The following is an 11930-nucleotide window of genomic DNA, read 5'->3' as shown; positions in this document are numbered from 1 at the left end:
ATGAGACCGTTATATGGGGCGACTACATTAATGTGACCATTTATGGTAAAAATTTAGCATTTTATATTTACAAAGTTACCATTATTTTGTTATTAAAAATGGATCACTTTTTAAATACTATCGTTTTTACACAAAATGTTAACTACTTCTTATAAATAGGCCACTTTTATCAATCTCATCATACGAATGTCACACACAATAAATACGTAACTTGAATTCGAACCACGGGCAACACTTTATGTATTTTTTTTTATGATTTAATAAATAGTAAATACTTCTTTTAATAAATAGTAACTCACCGTTCGCACATAAATGTGTGAAAATAATCTGTTTTAAACCGAGTTGCGCGTTAGTTATTTCTATTAGTAGTATGGTTAATTAAGGTATTTTCAATGTATATGATTGTGCGACTGCTCTTTGAAAAACGTATGAATTATGCAAAGATTAAGTTGGTTGGTCACGTTTTGAATTCACTAAAAAAAAAAAAGCAAATACATGGTGACTATTTGGTAATTTATCATAAACATTATAATAAAATTCATATTCTTTAAAACAAAACTCGTAAAACTTGTCATAAAAAAGGAGGATTTTATGAAGTGGATTTGTAGTGGTTTGTTGAAGCGTCGTAAGAATTTGTATTGCTTATCAACAAACTGGAGCGTCTCTCCCATTTGCTCATATACACACTCACACCCCAATTAACACAGCACACCCGCATATACATATTAACTCCCGAAAAATGGAAAAGCAGGAGGAGCAAAGTAGTAAGGTGAAAACAGCATCAAGTGACCAACACCTCTCCGATATCCTTCTTCAAATTAACTCTTCTAAAACTCCCGTCTGTTTTCGATTCCTTTTTTTTAATCAATTTTATCTACTCCTTTTTTCATTTAAGTTCTAATTTTTTGCCCTTTGTTGGTTATTTGCAGGCTGTGATTAATTACGGCGCTTCTTGGTCAGTTTTTCTCTTGTTTTTTCATTTTTTCTATGTCTTCTTATGTTTCTTCAATTTATCTACTGTAATTAATTTGAGTTTCCAAATTCTCGTATCAAACCAACTTGTACCTCTTTTAATTTCAGCTTTCAGTATTTAGTAACTAGAAAATGATTTGTCTATCTTTGAGAAAACTAAATTGGTTTATATTTAGGAGATGATTAGTAGTATTTAGTAACTAGCAAATGATTTGTGATGAATGTCTACGGCAGGTGCCGGGTTTGCAACCAGATTCTTCCTGCATTTCACAAGCTCAGTAACGAGTTCTCAAACAAGCTCTCCTTCGTGTATGCCGATATAGATGAATGCCCCGAGACCACCCAACAAGTCCGATACACGCCTACATTCCACTTCTATCGTGATGGTGAAAGGGTTGACGAGATGTTTGGTGCTGGTGAAGAAAGACTTCGCGACCGTTTGTGGTTGCATTCCTGATGGCTTCTCTGGTTAATTAAATTCTTGTTCCTCAGTCAGTTAATTATATAGGGCTGTGACAGCTCTTGTTTACGCTTTTATTGTATGTATTTCAGATACAACGTGCAAACCTTATGTGTTCATTTAGTAATATCAGTACTAGTATTCCTCTTTTTAACCAGAAAAATCAGCCCTTCTTTTGGTGTAAAGGGAGCCACAACTGCGATATAGCAATATTGATGCTCACGAGGTTTGAACCAAGGTCATGAGTATCACCACTCATGATTTTACCGATTAAACTTGTTGACATCTCCAACCATACTTTTTCTAGGAATACACATGAAAGTTATGCGTTAGAATTTTCCAACTTACAACAAAAAGGAAGAAAAGATAAACTACATATACCACTCAAGCAGTCTCGATGTTTCTGGTGCTTTATTGAATATATTGCGGCACAATTGTTGAACATTGAGGTGCCATTGCTATATGATGGTTAATGAAACAACATTGCAGTCAGATTTCTAACTTTCTATTTCCACCGGGACTCAAAATAAAAAATAAAAAAGAATAAAGATCAAAATTATCCTAAGATTATATTCATATCAAAGTAATCCAAGCAAGATCTCTCAATTTCGATACTAGCGGGCTTAAACTGTTTCGGGTAATGGGAAAAGCTTCTCAAGCATGTTGTTGGACAGGATCTTCTTGGGGTCCAACTCTCTCCGAGCTTTGTTGTATGCATCCACCGGAAATCGCTTACCTAACCGAGCTTGCAGATCGGCCACCTCGTCCTTGTCCTTGGGAATCTGAGAACATAACGCAGGCTATTACAAGTTTTCAGAAGACGTTTAACAAAGTGTACTGATTTGTGAACTAAAAAGGAAAAATATCCCTACTAACAAGTACCATTGACCTCAAAACATTAAACATCCCAAACCCAATCTGGCCCTTATCTCAAATGACAAGCAAATAGCACTCACAAAATGACTCGATCCCAACTGGAATAACCAATTTGCCAGGTCGCGAATAATCCATCAAACATTTGCAATGGCCATAACCAGTGAAAATAATCAAGAAACCAGGATGCTTGTCAGATAGTACGATGAATCATATACCTCAATCTTAGCCCAGTGTTCATAAGCAGCATAAGAATCCCAAAGCTTTGTTTGTGTGAGATATCTATAGTGAAAGAACTCATCGGTTATCTGCTTTCTTTGGCGAGGATCCGTTGTGGGAAGGTACATTATAATACCAACCTGAAAAACAACACCAATATCCAGGTAGAAAAATATGAGTAAATACAACATCAACTCACTAACCAAAAGTTTACCCTAATAGCCCTCCCTCAAATAGCAACCTGACACCTGACCTAGTTAGAACAACAGGTTCAGCTTAAGGAAGATATGTGCTAAATCAACACAACAAAAAATATTCAGTATGATTCAACATTCACTCTCACCCAAATTCTGTTTCAACCTTCAAATGATACTTTACCGTTTAGAATATTCGCAGAGATTTTTGTCAAAACTACCTATAATTTAGGTCATTATGCGAATCCCCCTGCCTCGAGTTTCATTATTTGTCCAACACTATCTAAAATTTAGCTCTCTAGTGAAGGAAGATCATAACCTTGGTGTTTTGTTTTTGTGAGCAATGCTAACGCTAAACTCGTCCTCGCAAATAAACGATAATAAAACTGGGTGGAAGATAAAGAAGGATAACAGAAGTCAACAATAAGGAAGTTGCGGCGAAAATATTAAGAAAGGTAGATAGTCTTCTGTAAAAGAAAAAGAAAGGTAGGTAGTTTCTTGCAAAAAAAGGCAAGTCGATGTCGAAAACTTGACTTTTTTGGTAGGAACAATGATTTGGTAGTAGGCAGTGTTTCGACAAAAACAACTTTCAATAGCTCTAAACAAAAAAAAAGATGAAACTTTCGGGTATTGTTTGTCAAAAAAAAAACTTGTATCCCAGGAATATTTCCACTTTACAGCTTGTTTCGATAACAAAGTAGGAAGGAAAGGGAAGGGAGGGGGATAGACGGAAGGAAAAAGAGGGAGGAGAAGGGGAGGGAGAATGGAGTATGGGTGTTTGGATACAATTTACCTCCAACCTTTCCTATGGTGGAGGTAGGGATGGCAATTATGGCTCAAACCGAACCGAACCCGAATCGAACCGAAGGAAAAAATTCGATCCATACCCACTCTTTAAAAACCCATTCCCGATCCACTATTTTAAAACCCATATCCATATCCACTATTGGAAAACCCGAACCAATTCAAACCCGATCCATTCATACCCGAACCCGATCCAAGTGGATATTATTGAAAATTTAGGTTTTATTAACCTTGAAATTTAAATTTTCTTATATAAGATTAAATTTTTATGTAGTCAAAACAAGTTTCGTATTGGGTTTTGGATTATGTAATGGATCGGGTATGGAATTGGAGCGGGTATGGGTTTGAAAAAAGTATAATGGATCGGGTATGGATTTTAAAATTTTGGATATGGATCGGGCATGGATATGGATCTGTAATCCAATAAGTAAGTGGATCGGGTTTGGATCTTGCAAAACCCGATCCAACTCGACCCATTGCCATCCCTAGGTGGAGGGATCTTGATTTGCCTTGGACGAGGGAAAATAGATCCCTACAATTCCCTTCCCCTCTAGTTTCCTCCACCCTCATTTGCTAACCAAACAAGGGATTATATATCCCTTCATTCAAACACGACCTCACATAATTAACTTTGGTGACACAAGGTTTGGGATATTTGCCAATTTAGTGACCTTTTCTAATTTGGTGACTCTAAGTGTAACGTCACAAAAATTTTCTCCAAAAACACAAATAATTTGTCATAGCAAAAGAATGTGAAAACTTTCAAAATTTACAATATTGTTCAGCTTTGCACTTTTTATGTTGAAAATATTCATTTATATGAAAAACAAATCATTTATACCTTCATCGAAGTGATAAATAGACCAAAGTGACAATTTTTGTTTTACTCTTCAGGACTCTGTTGAAATAATTACAATTATAATGGGAGTACCAGAGGCTAATACTACCCCATTCACGGTAATAGGAAGAGGTGGATATCTATAATCCCCTTAATGGGTTATCTTCTCTTTCTCCCCCAACTCCTTCCAATGTCACCACTACCTCCACATGTTTCCTTAATTCTGACTGATATAACCCTAATAACATTTACAACTCATTCCAAGCAAGCCCGTATGATAACGAAAGGTGGTTGAACCCAAACTCCATTGTTTCAAAATGTACATAAGTAATACAATAGAACTATCTTACATACTTCAGAGGAAAACATGAAAATAGAAGTGAAGAGATTACCCATGAGAAAATATCATCTTCCCCAGAGCTATAAGCTGGACTCATAGGACTCTTACTCCGAGCAGTCCAACGCTGCTCAATGGGAGCTGGTGCGGGAATTCTTTGCTTCTCTATCAGCTCCTTCAGTTTTTCTATATATTCAAGGTCCTTCATGTCAGGCTTAGCCAAGGTTCCTGCAGGAAAACAGGTCTCGGAGACCCACTGTTGACCACCACAATCAAAGCCTAAGATCTCATCACTCCATCCAACTCTGTATCCTTCTGACTTCCTCCAAAATTCTGCTTCGGCCTTATTCACTTTGATGACATGCTCGTCATTTAGAGGATCTAGTGCAAGAAGTTTGTCTCTAAGCTCTGTGAATGATAGCTCATTTATATCTCGTTCTGGTGACACTCTGCACACAGAACAACTAGCTGTCACCCTCACGGACTGAATGGTTCTCTCACCAACAAAATGCCAGCTTAGACACAGACAAGTCTAGTGTAATACTGGAGATTTCCTAAGAAAGCAAAGACTTGCAATTACGTACTTGAAAAAGAAACCAACGTAAAACTAGAAACCAACAGGAAGAGTATATAAGAGAACACGAATTGAACAGATTCACAAAGAAACAACTGATCACCACTGGTGATACTGATAACTCATAAATTTTATTTCTAACTCACGACAGAGTTTACTCCTTGATGCAAATGGGCTAGAGGTGGCTGTTGGTTACTTGGTTTTGAGTAGGCCAAGGTGGGAAGGGTCATAACAGATTCAAGTTGTTTCAGGTCAAGTTTACCTTCAAAGTTGATTCAAGTTCGGTCTCCGAATCGAATCTGATTTGATTTGGGTCATTATTGGGCTGGGTTATTAGCCATTTCATCGCATCATTCAAGTTCGGAAAAATATTTTTATGTATTATGCTTCGCAGTGTTTTTAAGATGCAATTATCAAGCTAAATGCAAAATCGTTCTGATTTAGCTCATTTGTAAGCTAATTCGTTGTCAATAGGGCCAACCATCATTACAATTGGTTTTGGTTCTGGGGGGATGAATAAGAGTGAATATGTGGTCTGTTTGCCTTTGTGTGGAGCTGAGTCCGTTTGGTTCACCTGATTTACAGGTTTTATTAGTTACAAATAAGAGACCGTAGATTTTCAGTTTGCCCGTGGGTGGAGTTGAGTCAGTTTGGTTCACCTTATTTACAGGTTTTATTGCTCCATGTTTCTAGGTTTGGGATAGATTTTGCTAGTTCTACCGCCCGCAAGCGGTACAACAACAACATCAGAGCCTTAATTCCAAAATGATTTGGGGTCGGCTGACATGAATCATCCTTTAGAACCGTCCATGGGTGAACGCACACCTCAAAATGCGAATAGAAAAGGGAAAATGAAAAACAAAAGGGAGAGCGAAAATGTAATGGAAAGTCAAGGTAAACTTAGAGGTTTTAAAATCGAATTCCGGATTTCTTTTATAAAAACTTAAAATTTAAATTGAGAGAAAAGATTAAAACGATTTTGAAAACCGAAATAGAATTAAGGATCCGAAATGCCTTAAAAGTAAACCAAGTAAAATATATAAGAAAGTGGTTGGTAAAAAAGTGTAATAAAGGAGAGAAGAACAAATAATTTAATTTTTTAAAATTAAATAAAAACACTAAATATGTCAAAAAAAACATCAAATACTAAAAATCCACATGTATCCTTTCCCTCCATTGTGCCCTCTCCGTCACCATACTCTCCTCAAGCCCCAGAAATCTCATATCGTGCTCTATCACTCTGAACCATGTCTGTCTCGGTATTTCTCTACCTCTAGGGACCTTTTCTGTTTTCCAAGTCTCCAGCCTCCTCTCCCGCCTCCTAACTGGAGCGTCCATAGGTCTCCTTCTCACATGGCCAAACCATCTCAGTCGGTTTTCCATCATCTTGTCCTCTATTGGCGCCACTTTTACCTTTTCCCTAATCACCTCATTCCTAAATCGATCTTTCATTGTATGTCCGCACATCCACCTCTAACATACGCATCTCCGCAACACTCATCTTTTGAATGTGACAATGTTTCACGGCCCAACACTCGAAACCGTAAAGTAAGGCAGGCCTAATTGTCGTGCGATAAAATTTTCCCTTTAATCTTTTGCGCATATCTTTATCGCATAAAAACCCTGAAACACTCTTCCATTTCAACCATCCCGCTTTAATTTTGTGAGCCACATCTCCGTCTAACTCCCCATCTTTTTGAATAATAGATCCTACATATCTGAAGAAATCTGACCCCTCAACAACATTCCCATCGAAAATAATACTCCCCGCCTCTGTCAATCTCAACCCCGCCACTTCGCCACTTTAGTGAACTGACACCTCAAATACTCAGTCTTACTCCTGCTCAGCCTAAACCCACGAGTCTCTAAAGTCTACCTCCACAATTCCAATTTTCTCTCCACTCCCTCTTTCGTTTCATCAATCAACACAATATCATCAGCAAAACATCATACACCAAGGGATGTCGTCCTGAATATCCCCTGTCATGTCAACTCATCCATAACTATAGCAAAGAGAAAATGACTAAGTGCGGAACCTTGATGCACCCCGATGGTAATGGGAAATTCTTCCGTTCTCCCAACATTAGTGCTAACACTTGCACTAGCCCCCTCTAACATGTCCTTTATGAGGTCAATATATTTTCGAGACACCCTTTCTCGCCAAAGCCCACCAAAGTACTTCTCTTTGTACCCTATCATATGCCTTTTCCAAGTCAATAAAAACCATATGCAAGTCCTTCTTCTTGTCCCGATGGTGTTCCATCAACTGTCTCATGATAAAAATCGCATCCATAGTCGATCTCCAGGGCATAAATCCAAATTGGTTATCCGAGATTTCTACACATCTCCTAAGCCTTTGCTCGATTATCCGCTCCCATAATTTCATCGTATGACTCACAAGTTTAATTCCCCGATAATTGGAACACTCTTGAACATCGCCTTTGTTCTTGTACAAAGGGACAAGAGTGCTTCTCCTCCAAGATGGCATCTTGTTGCTCCTACAAATCTTGTTGAAGAGCATGGTTACCCATTCGATCCCTTTCTCCCCGAAGCACCTCCAAACTTCTATGGGTATACCATCCGGTCCCTCTGCTTTCTTTGACCCCATCTTCCTTAACGCCTTTCTAACTTCACTCTTTTGTATTCTACGCACAAATTCCCGATTAACCATGCTTGGTGTTACCTCTACATCCCCAAAACCTTGTTCCTTGTTCCTGATGTCCATTGAATAAAGTATCAAAGTAAGAACTCCATCTAGCCTTTATGCCTTTATTTCGTTATCCTGAACCAGAACCTTGTCGTCCATATCTTTCACACACCTAACTCTCCCAATATCTCTCGTCTTTCGGTCTCTTATGCGAGCCAGTTTATAGATATCCATCTCTCCTTCTCTCGTGTCCAACCTGGCTGGCATACACTTCTTGGTTAACTTTTGCCCTCGCATTCCGTACTGCCTTTTTAGCGGCTCATCTAGCCTCCTTGTACTTTTCAAAATTCTCATCACTCATGCATTTCCCCAAAACCTTAATAACATTCACGTTTTGTCTTTATCACTTGTCTCATCTCATCGTTCCACCAAGATGTGTCCTTACTTGATGGTCTATTCCCTTTAGATTCCCCTAACGCCTCCCTCGCCAAATCCTTTACAACATGCTCCAATTTATCCCATGTTGCATCAATAACTTTCTCCTTGCAATCCGACCAAATATCGCTACTTCCAACCTTATCCAAAAACGCTTGTTGGTTTTCCCCTTTTAGCTTCCACCACTTGATTCGTGCCTCACCGATTATCTTTCCCTTCCTCAAGTCTCTTACACCGAAAATCAAGCACCACTAGTCTATGTTGTGTTGCGGCACTTTCCCCGGGTATGACCTTGCAATCGGTGTACTCTTTCCTCCACACATTCCTTACCAAAAGGAAGTCAATTTGACTAGCATTTCCTCCACTCCTATAAGTCACCAAATGAGAATGTCTTTTCTCGAACCAAGTGTTCATTACACCCAAGTCATATGCCAAAGCAAAATCTAATATGTCACTTCCTGCTTCATTTCTCTCCCCGAACCCAAAACCCCCATGAATGTTCTCGAAGCCAACTCGACTAGTACCCACATGCCCATTGAGGTCACCACCAATGATCAATTTCTCTCCAATAGGGACTCGTTCTACAACCTCTTCCAGATCTTCCCAGAAGACTCGTCGAAAAGAAGCATCCAAACCTACTTAAGGTGCGTAAGCACTTATAACAGCCACCACCTCATCCCCGACTACAAGCTTAATGCTCATAATCCTATCACTCTTTCTTGATACTTCTACCACATCATCGATGTAATCTTTATCAATGACAATACCCACTCCATTACGACTTTTGTCTTTACCCGTGTACCAAAGCTTATAACCCCAAGGCGCTATCACCCTTGCTTTATCTCCGACCCACTTTGTCTCTTGTAGACACATTATATGCACTCTCCTCCTTTTCATAACCTCCCCTACCTCAGCTAATCTCCCTGTCAAAGAGCCAACATTCCAAGTACCAAAACGTAACCTACTAAAGAAACAAAAAGAACCATCCATGCCTAAAAGCATAATTAGAGTGCAAACAGAAAAGAAAGAAAAATTGAGTAGGTTTTGAAGCATCAACAAGTAATGAGGCATGAATCAAATGTTGGTGACTGCATGCTGATCCAGCAAACAAATTAGACAATGATGTGGAGCGATATTATAAATATTACCTATATTTCTCCAGAGATTCCTTGTACAGATCTTGTACATGTTGAAGGGCTTCCTCTTTTGTATATTTAGGTTTGAAATTCTTTGGATTTTTCCATTTTGATACAGGATTACATGTCACAACCACAACAGAGTCCGTGTATGGGATGTACAGGTACTTCACATGCTTATTTTCAGAGAGTAGCTTCCTGGAAAGAGAGCCACAAATTGCATTAGTTCTGATGTAAATAATTCTACAACTAGCTTTACTGTAGAGGATGTCAAATACGCATAAAACTATCAAAAGTTTCTAATCAGTGCTTCTTAGATCTTAAATGAGGTCCAGATAGTAGTAAGGAGTAAAATATAAAATGTAACATAAGACCACCACCACCAAGAAACGACAGGGTGTTAAATTCTGTTCCACTTGTCGTGTATATCAAGCCTTTGTCACTTAGACAAGACAATGTTTTATCATTTGTAAGCGTTTAGAGAGAGTATTTCCAATAAAGTCCAACAATCACTATTGGGAAAACACAGCGGTTATTATGACGATGATGTGTGATAGAAAGAGCATGATCATAGAGAGGGCTGCCATACCATAAACGACTAGGGTGTAGGGTCACAAGGCACTATGTTTTGGTATGATAATGAGGGAGGGGAATATCAGACTGATTAATGACATAGTGGGTTCAAATGTCCGAAGCCAAAAAAATAAAAGAAAAATGCAAATAATCAAGAGGACTGTACACAGTCCCACACCCAACACCCAGATATTTCTTGAAAAGAAAAATCACATAGTCAAAACCAATGATTAAAATCATCAAATATATACAAAGTTAACAAATTACTTGTGATTTTTCTTAATCTCACTCATGTTAGAGATATAGGTGTGCTCCACAAGCTCCTGCCTATCAACACATTGGAGTGTGACTTCAGCTACTACCCCGAGTCCTCCAAGACCAACTCGAGCGAGATGAAACAGCTCTGGATCTTTCTCTTTCGAGAGCTCTATAGTTCCCTTGGCAGGAGTCACCAACTTCATTGCAATTACTTGCTCATCAATTGGAGGCAATCGTGCACCCGTACCATGTGCACCAACCTATAAACATCGGGTATTATAAACAAGCTAATAAAGGAACAAAAATAACCCCATTCAGAGTCAAAACCAGAAAATCATACCTCCAGCATTCAACTATCAAATGTAATGTAACCAGATACATCAATGTTATTTCAAGTAAATAGGAACAAAATTCTGAATCAAACAAAATTCAAGATATGATCTTTTACCTCCTACATTCTCAATCAAACCAAGTAGCACGCCACACTTTAAATTACCATGGAAAAAAACCTTAATCCCAAAATGGTTTGGGGATGGTGGACATGAATCATCTTTTAGAACCGCTATCGAATAATTGCACACCTCAAAATACACATTTTTAAACTCAACATTACTTCAAACTAAATCAAATTCTAAGAAATAAGAAACCTGCCTGAAGAATTCCCCCAATTTGCTGCTCTCTAATAGAAGCAAAATTCTGCAGAGTAAGACCAAAATCCTTAATATGATCAACAAGTCCCTGAACCCGAATACCGGCCTGAACAGTAACCCTCTTATTCGCCACATCAACATCCAACACTTTATCCATCAAACCCAAATTAACCATCCCAGCCCGGGACAGTCCCACCCCATTTGGGGACAGACCAGACCCAACAGGGCGAATCTTTTGTCCTCGCTCGTGCGCATCCTTAACAACCTTCTCCAGCTCAGAAACCGACTCGGGCTGGGGGAAGGTGCGAGTGTGGACCTCGTGAGTGCCGCTCCAATTGGAGACGGTGTGGAGGTCTTCGGGGAGAGGGGCGTAGCGGAAGAGTTGAGCACGCTTGTGTTTGGCATTTTCGGGGAAAGGGAAGGAGTAGTAAGTGGCTGCGCCGCAGGCTAATAAGAGGATTGAGTAGCCAATGTATTTGCGAGTTTCGGATGGAGTTGAAGATGGGTTTGAGGAGACTGAGCAGAATTGTCGTAATGGGGTTGTGGTGGTGGGATGAAGGTGGTATTTGCGGTGGAGAGATGTGATCGATCGTCGGAGTGTGCTGCTTCGGTACATTTTTAATGGTGGTGGAACTGGTGGGGGAGTTTGATGAAACGGAGGCAGACACGAGAGTTGATTTGTTTTTGTTTTGTTGTCGACGTATAGGTCGTTGCTCGTATGGAGATCTTACTACTTTGTTTTTGTTTTACCGGGTGAGTGGTAAGACTTTTATCTCTTAAACAAATAGTTATGGGTTTAATTTCTGGTGAATGAAAAAGCCAAACTTGGGAGGAGTCAACCTAATTACCTTCAGTGTCCCGAAGGAGATTGTCCCAATTGTCGGTAAGGGATATTCCTGATCAACATCAAAAAAACCTTTGTATGTTCCTTTTTCTCTAATAATGCGACGAGTAAATAAT

The 11930-nt window shown here is 39.1% G+C and overlaps 2 protein-coding genes across 4 annotated transcripts; one reads left to right on the top strand and one right to left on the bottom strand.

The window, feature by feature from the left end:
• Nucleotides 1-609: 609 nt before the first annotated feature.
• LOC141600443 (thioredoxin-like 3-3) lies at nt 610-1584 on the top strand. 2 transcript variants are annotated; one of them, XM_074420679.1, is made up of 3 exons: nt 610-769; nt 930-955; nt 1207-1584. In XM_074420679.1, the coding sequence occupies exons 1-3, from the start codon at nt 740-742 to the stop codon at nt 1427-1429; spliced, it is 279 nt and encodes a 92-aa protein (XP_074276780.1). In that variant the 5' UTR covers nt 610-739; the 3' UTR covers nt 1430-1584. The 2 variants fall into 2 exon arrangements, with proteins under 2 accessions (XP_074276780.1, XP_074276779.1); XM_074420678.1 differs by having other exon boundaries at nt 613-838.
• A 109-nt stretch (nt 1585-1693) lies between these two features.
• Nucleotides 1694-11719, bottom strand: LOC141600440 (L-galactono-1,4-lactone dehydrogenase, mitochondrial). Of its 2 annotated transcripts, none has more exons than XR_012524319.1 (6): nt 10972-11692; nt 10330-10580; nt 9502-9687; nt 4087-5146; nt 2524-3518; nt 1694-2214 (listed from the first exon to the last, which is right to left on the bottom strand). XR_012524319.1 is itself a non-coding variant. In XM_074420677.1 (6 exons), exons 1-6 carry the CDS (start codon nt 11584-11586, stop codon nt 2056-2058), a joined length of 1746 nt encoding a protein of 581 aa, XP_074276778.1. In that variant the 5' UTR covers nt 11587-11719; the 3' UTR covers nt 1694-2055. The 2 variants fall into 2 exon arrangements, 1 of the variants encoding a protein (XP_074276778.1); XM_074420677.1 differs by having other exon boundaries at nt 2524-2664; nt 4753-5146; nt 10972-11719.
• Between the last annotated feature and the right edge of the window lie 211 nt (nt 11720-11930).

The sequence above is a fragment of the Silene latifolia genome, chromosome 9 (assembly GCF_048544455.1).
Source record: "Silene latifolia isolate original U9 population chromosome 9, ASM4854445v1, whole genome shotgun sequence".
NCBI classification, from domain to species: Eukaryota; Viridiplantae; Streptophyta; class Magnoliopsida; order Caryophyllales; family Caryophyllaceae; genus Silene; species Silene latifolia.
The sequence above is the reverse complement of the archived record's forward strand: the minus strand, read 5'-3'. Positions and strand labels throughout refer to the sequence as shown.

Excerpts from the sequence above, each read along its gene's own strand:
- LOC141600443 (XM_074420678.1), top strand. The coding sequence starts at position 740 with ATGGAAAAGCAGGAGGAGCAAAGTAGTAAGGTGAAAACAGCATCAAGT. Across the intron at positions 839-929 it reads TTAACTCTTCTAAAACTCCC|GCTGTGATTAATTACGGCGC; the intron begins GTCTGTTTTCGA and ends GGTTATTTGCAG. Across the intron at positions 956-1,206 it reads ATTAATTACGGCGCTTCTTG|GTGCCGGGTTTGCAACCAGA; the intron begins GTCAGTTTTTCT and ends TGTCTACGGCAG.
- LOC141600440 (XM_074420677.1), bottom strand. The coding sequence starts at position 11,586 with ATGTACCGAAGCAGCACACTCCGACGATCGATCACATCTCTCCACCGC. Across the intron at positions 10,581-10,971 it reads AAATTGGGGGAATTCTTCAG|GTTGGTGCACATGGTACGGG; the intron begins GCAGGTTTCTTA and ends CGATGTTTATAG. Across the intron at positions 2,215-2,523 it reads AACACTGGGCTAAGATTGAG|ATTCCCAAGGACAAGGACGA; the intron begins GTATATGATTCA and ends TTATGTTCTCAG.